Source organism: Rhodamnia argentea, chromosome 10 (genome assembly GCF_020921035.1).
Source record: "Rhodamnia argentea isolate NSW1041297 chromosome 10, ASM2092103v1, whole genome shotgun sequence".
Taxonomy (NCBI): domain Eukaryota; kingdom Viridiplantae; phylum Streptophyta; class Magnoliopsida; order Myrtales; family Myrtaceae; genus Rhodamnia; species Rhodamnia argentea.
The window spans coordinates 9,215,307-9,224,573 of NC_063159.1; the positions used below are offsets into that span (position 1 = coordinate 9,215,307).

Here is a 9,267-nt window from a genome sequence, read left to right on the forward strand (position 1 = left end):
AACTATTCGCAGGCGTGCTTGCGACTGCAAAATCCGTCGTTAACTTATGTCTGTGCTCTCTAATATTTTCAAGGTAATAAGTGATAGTGTGCTAACTTGGATGTTGAGAATAAGCATTGTTTATTCTCTATGAAGAAATTTTTGACTCTCGATAGGGTTTTATCTATTTCTTGAGCCTTGTTATGTAGTGTATGAATCCTTGCTTAAAAGAGTTATAAGCAGAGAATAGAAGAGAAACAGATGTTTGGCTTCAAAAACGGGGAATGTACGCATCACTATTCTGTAAATCGTTACGAATGAAACCTACTAATATCACTAATAGCAAACGGAATCTTAATAGGGCTTTTGCATGGTAATCAAGGGGACAATTTGCGCGAAATCAGCTAATCACTGTCGCACTCGGTTTTAAACTGCGAATGGAAAGTAGTTTGATCCATTGGAATTTCAATATCAATATCAGTCCGTTCTCAAGCTGCAGCAAGAAAATGAACTGCAAATCTGAATATTAGATACTAGTGAGATTCAAAAGTGTTGTGAAAGGATGAAAGGTGATATCAATCTCCAGTGAGAAGTTAACCCGAGAATCTACATATCGTTTGAAATCTAAAAATGAAATTGCTTCCGCCATTACCAAAAAAGTTGAGGCGAGAGCGTGTTACAGTGTATATGTATACTCAAATCCACAAACAGTCGTAAAAAAACCCAAAGGACACAATTGAACCGCGTTAGCAGCGGAGGCGGCAGTGGTAGCAGCAACCGCAGGTCAAAAGCCAATATATACTATACCTCACTCGCGATATTAAGGCAAGTCACAACAACTACAAGATGTCCAGCATTGCAGATTTGCCTGTCAGGCAATAGAACAGGAAAGTACCCGATAATATTAGAATACACAGACAAATATGTGAATTAAATCCTCCAAACAAAAAGTGACCTTACCGAGCAAGTCAGCTTTCTTAGCAGGATAGAATTTTGGAAATCATGTCATGGAACACAGAGAATCAACATAAGCCAAATCAAAAAGGAAGCTCATCCAATGGTTTCAACGCTGCAACACAACTGAGTTCTGACCCCATATACTTCTCATATGTGACCTTCAACTGCCCCAGTCTTGCAGCTTTATGGAATCTCAGTATCGTCTCTGCACATACTCTGCAAGAATAGGCTGAGCTTGTCAATACTGATTGCAGAGTAAGAAGTGCACAAAGAATGATCTTAAAAGATCTATGCCTGATTTGGGACACTTCATAGCGTGAATGTCTGATAAGCAGTGGCGTCCAAGCTGGAGACATCTGTAGCGTACACCTTGCAACGTATAAAGCTGATGCACATAGCAGTGAAGACTTGAACTCCAATGCCTCATATTCCACCAAGCAAAGCTCGATAAGGTAAAATGCTAGGTGTTCAAGCTGGCAGGAGTGACCAAGTCAACAAGAAGCATTAGCAGGTGTAGCGCTTAACAAAATTAAACCAGGGCAAGGTAAAGCAAGATTTTGCAGGACATGGACATTCAAGTTTCCACCACATCCAGATTGGTTCTATCTACAGAGACCTCTATAATCTGAAATCCAACTTACGTCGATATTATTAAAAGTCTGAAGCTCTTCACGAGAAGGCATGATATTATCTTACGTGCTAGTATGATCAAACTCATTCATGAGCTACTGCATACCTTTTTGTCTGAATGAGCAGCTTTGAGAAACCTCAGCATGAAAACATAAGGAGTAGGCAAATTCAGACGAAATTTCAGCTGCTTTAAGATTGATTTTTCCTGAAAATATAACAAAAAAGAAGGCATTATATGTCGTCAATAGAGGCGGATTTTTCCTAGATAGTACGCTTAGCATATATGAAAAATGTCATAAAGGTCTAATTTTTGGCTCTTCCATCCCTACCATTATTTAACTGGATGGTTGAAGTTTACGAGGCCAAAAGCAATTACTACTTATGAGAAGAGGCCTTCTGTTTCCTAATAAGTGAAAAGCAAGTTAGATGTTCTTTTGTCATTCTTTTGCTGGAGCAAGTCATACATTATACATTGCTATGCATTACATCAAATTGAGTAAGCTATCTCAACCACATAATATGACAGCACATACCATCCCTAGCATTTGCTCTCTTGTGTAGGACTCTGCTGAGATGCTGATGAGGTCTTTTATCTGTTGGAAGAGCAAGGACAAAAATACGGATGTGTCAAAAACTTCCCTAAAATATAAGGATTACAGGACAATAGAAACTTCAACATACCCTAGGATGCCAAAAGTCTTCATATTTAGATGATAGCAGAAGTGCAGTGAGACCAACTAACTGCATCTCTTTCTTCTGGATTGATACTTGAGATAGATATCGGTCCAGCAATGTCACCATGAGATAAAGTGTCTCATGCATTAAATCGAATTTGAAGTGTACCTACAATATTCACAAAGATGTCCAATAACTTTTAACGTGTGACAAGATTACAACCAATACCACAAAATTAGATTTAAGACAGTGAACAGGGAAAGGGAAGATAAAATGTTGAGTTCTTAAGTCTATACCTCAATGAGCCAATTTACCAATATGCCTCTCATATTGGGCGTAATGTCTGTTTGAATTGACATGTAATTTGCCAAACATGCACTATGTGCCTGCAAAAAGAGACATTTAGTGAACATAAAGGATAGAACAAATTTACATTTTACACTATATCAATACAGTTATATTTCAGGGACCCACTTAGAGGCACCGAATGCATTAAAACTTATCTCATATACTCCGATGATAATACTACAGTCTCCAAGTTTTCATGAAACCTAAATAGAGTCTATCTCTATATCCCATTTTTGTCCCTAAACAACAATGGCTAATCATGAATTCCTCGATCTATACAGCGAAAATGTAAAGCACATTTGTCTATATGAATAGAGCTGTCACATCCCTTAATCTGACTAAGAGGTGTGAGGCAAGAAATTCCTTACGATGGCTAGTAATAGCCAAACAAAGAGGTGAACAAGAAAATACCTCAGTATTCCAATAATACTCGTATATATCGTCCACATATTCAGCAACTTCAAGTTGATTGCTGTAATCATCTATGCTTGGTAATTTCTCCAGCTTTAAGACTTCACCATTTTCACCTAGGAACTGCAGAATAGACAACCACCCTTAGATTCATGCAACAAACACCTCAAGAACTAAACCAGTTCTTCTAACCTTCGATCTAGCCATCAAAAGAGATGTATAGGATCTCCTGCGCTGTGGTTTTTTCTTGGCAATGAAACCTGATGTACTTTCTCCAGAGTGGACGATATTACTTGATGGAATCGCTTCCTTATCCAATTGAAATGTATCCTCTGTAAGAGGAACTGACACTTCTGTTTGTTTTTCAAGTGATACTCCATAGCCAGATTTGTCCACAACTTCTACATCTTTGGATTTTGAGGCCCTTTGAGCATTTGAAGCCCCAAGTATGTTGTTAACAAATCCCTGATTCATAGCAAGGTCAAGCTTAATTTTATCTCAGTACCAAGTAAATGTGAATGCACATTAATGCTTGACAAAAACTTTTACAGTGAGAATAGCATGTGAACCAAGATTCGCTTGGATATGATTAAAAGGATTACTGATGAAAAATTTGAATGAATTATCAATGCAATAATCTTTGGTGTCCATCAAATAAAAGGGAAACTAAAAGAAAATAACTGAAATTCAGAGCAATTGCTAAGCCATTTATATCTGAATGCGACTCATGAAATCGTGATACTATGAATAAATAATTAGTTACATCCTCTGCTCAGAAGTATTAGCAAGAGGAGTGCATAACCTAAATATTTAGGGATCTGCTGCTAATAATGAAAAATCAATGAAGTCCACTTATTAAAACCCAAGTCTAGAGCTGATTTGCTGGGTGGGGGGATAGCTTTAAGACGTCCACACATAGAGTGTGTGTGGGTGTGCATATGTCTGTCTCTTGTTTTCTCTATATGAGGTGTATAAAGCAAATGTATCGCATATCTACAAATATAGCCTAGAAGTATCAAAGGTCATCTGATGAAGTATGAATTTTCTCTTGGCCAAAAAAAAAGTAGCAAGTTTCTTACATCTATATATTCTATTTTTACTCTTGATGTATCCCATAATTATAAATGTAGCTGACCGAAAAAATCCATGTTAGCAAGTATGAATTAAGTTCTCTCTCCTTTACCCAAAAAAAATTAAGTTCTCTCTCCTGAATAGAATTGTAAAACTTCCAGGGAAATCTTCCGCTTAACTGAAAACAGTTGATGGTTTCAAAGACTTAAATATCTAACACAGTTATTAATAGAAGTAATGCAAGTTATGACATTCATCATTACATTTTAATGATTCCACCTTATGGTGATTAAAAAGTAGGTATCAGTCGCAATCAAGCCTGAACCAGATTAATATCTACCCTCATATGACTATGTTATCAGTAGCTACTCAAAAAGAGTTGGTGCACAAAAGGAGCCTCCATAGTTATATTTAGTGAATCTCAACTAGAAGCATCCATGAAGAATAAACCAAGAGAAATTAAATGAATTATTATTTGATAAGAGTGATTGGCTATTAACTGACTGCTCGGAATATTTACCAAAGAGATGAGACACAAACCTTAGATTGTTTACTAGAAGATGCACCAACAGTAGATTGAAACCTTGGACCCCTACAAGATTGACAAATATTTTGCAAACATAAATCAAAATTTTTATTGTAACAAAACTAATCCAACTGAAATTCAAAAAGGTGAGATTACAGAAGATATGCAGAGGTAAAAGGAAGCACAAGTACAGCACATGATCTTGGATTTCTCTAGTTTCAATATCACCTCGTCAAGGTTAGCCACAACCATTCAGGAAGCTCCCTCTTCTCTTGCCACTTACAAGAACTTAAAAACATAAGTCCTGCTTCATTTACTATTTTACTGACTTTTATAACCAACTGCCAAGATGAGAACATCTTTATAGGCTGACGTGACTTTTCTTTTGCGATGAACACGTTTAAGGGGACTAGCTATACCCACAAACTGGCAAAAAGCGGGTTGTCCACAGTTCATTTCTTTCATTAGAAAAACTTGAGGTCACTGATTCATTGATACTTACATCATTGTGCGACTACTTGCTCTAGTACTTGCAATATGGCTTGTAAGATTGCTCACACGTGGAAGTACTTTATGACCACCTTTTATCTTGGCTGAAGCAAAGTACAAAGTTAAAGCGTTTCAATGACTTACTAAGAAAAAAATCTCAGTGCATAGCAACTTACTGGGCATAGCACTTCTGCCTATTCTCTTAGCAGCACTTTCAGAATTTTCCTAAAAAAGAAAAGCAACTTCTTTCAGGAACATCCCTTGAGCAAAAGGCCCATGCAATATGCTAGAGTAAAATGTGTGCCACAAAAAAGAAAATCAAGAAAAATAACTCATGTTCTTAGTTCATCATAGCAAGGCAGTAAAATCTTCAATATAAACATTTGCTTATATATATATCAGCAGCGATTTCCAGAGACCAACTTCTTTAACACTAGCATTAGATTGCTCAATTTTACCTGGCTGCTCCTCCTCAACACTGGCAAAGACTTCCTTAAGACAGAAAAAGGTAACCAAAGGAATGAATCAATGTAAAGAAATGTATATTTTTCTATAAGAAAAATGCAAACATTAGCTCTCATACCTTGCCAAAGTAGCACTTACTCGAGTCCTGAAAGAGAAGGCAAAATTATGTTACCTTAAAAAATCCTAAAAAGATAGACAAAACTGAGCCCAATAAGAGTTAAATACAGTTGTCATTTTGAGGATATCGGAATTAACAGTAAGATGACAAGCAAGGATAAAAAATACCTTTGTTCGGTGATATTATGATCATGACATGGCCCCTCTTTTACGACCCTTTGTGAATCAATAGCATTATTAACTTCTTTCATACATAGTAATGACAGAAAACTGGTAAGTTTCCATAAGGCATTTCATCAAATGAGGTAGAAATCACGCTTAAAAAATGACTGAAAATCAAGTTTCACCTCTCTTCACTGTGGGAGGCCCTTCATTCCTTTGATTCATTTGTTCCCTCACTTTTCCCTGGTTCAATCAGATGACATAGTTGCACCCATTATGCCATGCACTATGTGTTAAAAGTTATCAAGAGATGCCCAAGAGCTAGTCTACAAAATGGTATAATGCTGCTGCATATTGTGGTGGAATAATAGGAGGGGAAGGGGTCATCTCAAATCATAAAAAATAAGCTCATATGGCCATACCTCTGAGAAGGTCCTCTTAAAGCCACTTATTGGAGTCCCTTAAATGGATATTTATACATAAAAGAAGCTTCAATCTCCCACAGCTTATGGTGCTATTCTGTGCTTGTATAAGGAACTTAAAAACTGGCTCAAGGCACTTCAATTACCTCATGTTTTGTGGTATCTGATGTTTCACAGAACAGATTTTATCCAAGAAATGATATGTTCAGACCCCACAAATTCACCATGATAAATGCCAGTTCAGATTTTTATACAAGTTCCTTTCCATTGCCCTTTTTCTTTTCCAGGTTTATCACTTCAGATGAAAATCTATTCATCCTTTTAGTGCTTCAGTTGCTCTTTTCTTCACCTATGCCATCAAATCATGACCAATTTCCAATGTCTCTATCTCGTGAACTCCCATTTGAGCTATTAATGGGTAATCACTGGGTCCTTAATTACAACTACTCATTGCGTCAAGAGTGACAACATTACTATCTAATTCCACCTGACAATCCTCTTTTAAAGTCTGGACACCAATAACAAACACTTAGTTTTCCAACCACTTACCAAGTCCAAGAAATATCACATACAAAGGAATAAATAAACCACAACCCCAACCTATTTCCTGCTACTCACTAAATTTCAAATTGTAAGAATCGATTAATCTGATAAGTTCAGAAAAAAAAATGCTCAGCTGCTTCAACAGAAGAAAAAAATACTTTCACTTGTATATTAGATAGCCAAGAGCAAAAGAGGAAAAGAAAAAAAGCAGGAATGTAACTTACCACCACAAAAGATTTCTTCATCGCAACTCCTGCTTTCCTAATGCTTGGATCCACCGAAACCCTGAGGCAAAGAAAAATGTTGAGTTCTTTACCAAAAACAAAGTCAAAGGAAAACTAGAAGCATTGAGTGCATTTCACTGTAGGAAACCAAAACAAAAACTTCAACTTTTAGGACTAGATATAACCCCTACAAATATGTGAAGTGGAAAGACCTCTAAGCATACCGTTGCAAAGATGTGAAGCCCTCATTTTTGTACTTCCTGCAATGTATTGTCCTTAATGTGGTTAGAGCTACTCGCACAATTAGGAAGCTAAGGGCGAACTACAAAATTCCTTAGTCATGTCAATTGTCAAGTACCATGAAATCTTCGTACAACATGCCAGAAATGGATAGGGTAAAAACAGAAATAAGATAAAGGATGAAAGAAAACTCCCTATCAAAAACTAGCAATACTCACATTGGTTTGGACCCATCGCATACAACTTTATTGGAAACATCACTTTTTCGAACATTGCTAACATCAGCCAAAGCTTTTCTTCTTATATTTGCTTTACCTAAAGGAAAAAAATTATAATTAGAAGAATACAAAGTCTCAAGAAAGCTTTCTTTCTCAGCCTAGCTTAATCCTACCAGAAGCATCATTTTTACTCGTGCTCTTCTTTTGGTTGTCAAAGCCATCCTGCAAGTAAAATGACTAAATATTTAACGTGTATATGGATTAAGTTCATAAGAAGTAACTTGAACACCAGAAGAACAACAGGAGACTCGTGTAAAAGTTCCACTACGCAAGAGAAAGCAGTCCTCCTTGCATCACTTACAGTGGTCCCACTGACACCTTTGTTAGCTGTCATTGATGTTTTTCTGCAAGAACAAAGAACAGAAACTAGATAATACAAAAAATATTATGGCTAGAACAGCCAAAACAATTCCTTGATGTAAAATAGCTGTTGATAGGCTTTCTAGGGCCAAAACACCATGCCTACGACAAGCCCTTGATGATAGAAGCTTGCCCAGTACTCTCACAAAAATGGTTAGAGGCAGCTTCTGATATGAGATTATGAGTAAAATGTTTGACCTGTAACCTCATATAAATTGTGGATAGGAGACCGAGGAATTAATGATGGACCAAAAATTTCTTGTGTAATGAGAGTCATAGTATCCCGCAATCTGGGTGGTTCAACTCCGTGGACACTAACCAGCCGGTATAGCCTCCTCAACTCAAAGTCTACCAGTTCAAACAATGGCATGACCTACAAGCAGCCAGTCCTATATAACTTTTTCAAGATTCCACATGGAGGTCTGAATTTGGTTCTGGTGCCACTTGATATCTGAACCTTTAAACAACCCACACTCTAAACATCGGGGAGAAAGAGCTCAAGAACTGGATAAGTTTTATTATATTACCCATGTGGGACTTATCTCCTAATAATGAAGCTGAGCACCACCAGATGATCCATCATAAAAAACCCTGGACATGTCTAAAGCAAAAAGACTCATAAACATTCCGTAATAGTAGTAATTCCACAAGGTAAGTTCAGAAATGTCTCTTACCGTGGAGGCATGCTGATCCCCGTCGCAGGTTTTCTGTAACCAATGAACCAAAAGAAAATATTAACTTAAGATTAAGCAAATGCAGTGACTACCAGAACCAAGATTTTGCAAGAACGAATGATTCGAACGACTCACAAACTGTCCGCAGCAGTATCAGTTCTGAGTTTCTCGGCATCCGTGTAAACCTTGAATTTTCCAGCGCAGACTGCTTCCAATAGAAACGACCGTGCGCATTAGGAACGCCAAGAACAAAGATCTTGAAGAAAATTCAAATTCCGCAGAAAAATAAACTCGCACCATTCTTCTTCTTGGAGGATCCCTCCGTGAATGGATTCAGGCCTCCTTTAACCTTCGCCTAAGAGTTCCAACCAAGAAAACGCAAAGAAGATCACAATCAGAAGCAAAAATAACAAAAGTTGCGTGCTATCGGCCGATTCAACATGGGTAAAGAAACGCGAGAAGACATGGAGAAAACAAGGATCAGGGGCAGAATTAGGGTTTCTTGGGGGAAATGACCGTGGCGATCACCATTCCTGCTTTGCTCGGTCGCTGTGACGATTTCATCCGAGTTGCTCTCTCTTTCTGTCTCTGCAAATTCGAGTTTGAGTTTTGAGTTCGAGAAAGAGAAACAGCGCGTCTTTTTGCGTTTGAAAAATGGAGTGTGCATTGACATTAATACCCTCCAGCGGCAAAAGG

At 37.5% G+C, this 9,267-nt stretch overlaps 1 protein-coding gene across 6 annotated transcripts; it reads right to left on the minus strand.

Annotated features, from left to right (window-relative positions):
* Positions 1-536: 536 nt before the first annotated feature.
* Positions 537-9,189, minus strand: LOC115739174 (putative cyclin-B3-1). Of its 6 annotated transcripts, none has more exons than XM_030672157.2 (25): positions 9,088-9,189; positions 8,869-8,926; positions 8,707-8,776; positions 8,572-8,604; positions 7,839-7,881; positions 7,651-7,699; positions 7,478-7,574; positions 7,244-7,279; positions 7,020-7,080; positions 6,016-6,073; positions 5,837-5,912; positions 5,670-5,696; positions 5,545-5,578; positions 5,263-5,311; positions 5,100-5,190; positions 4,612-4,663; positions 3,193-3,465; positions 3,001-3,123; positions 2,538-2,627; positions 2,248-2,409; positions 2,100-2,159; positions 1,673-1,771; positions 1,231-1,409; positions 940-1,152; positions 537-847 (listed from the first exon to the last, which is right to left on the minus strand). In XM_030672157.2, exons 1-24 carry the CDS (start codon positions 9,133-9,135, stop codon positions 1,017-1,019), a joined length of 2,004 nt encoding a protein of 667 aa, XP_030528017.1. In that variant the 5' UTR covers positions 9,136-9,189; the 3' UTR covers positions 537-847; positions 940-1,016. The 6 variants fall into 6 exon arrangements, with proteins under 6 accessions (XP_030528017.1, XP_030528016.1, XP_030528015.1 ...); XM_030672156.2 differs by having other exon boundaries at positions 7,803-7,881; XM_030672155.2 differs by having other exon boundaries at positions 7,779-7,881.
* Between the last annotated feature and the right edge of the window lie 78 nt (positions 9,190-9,267).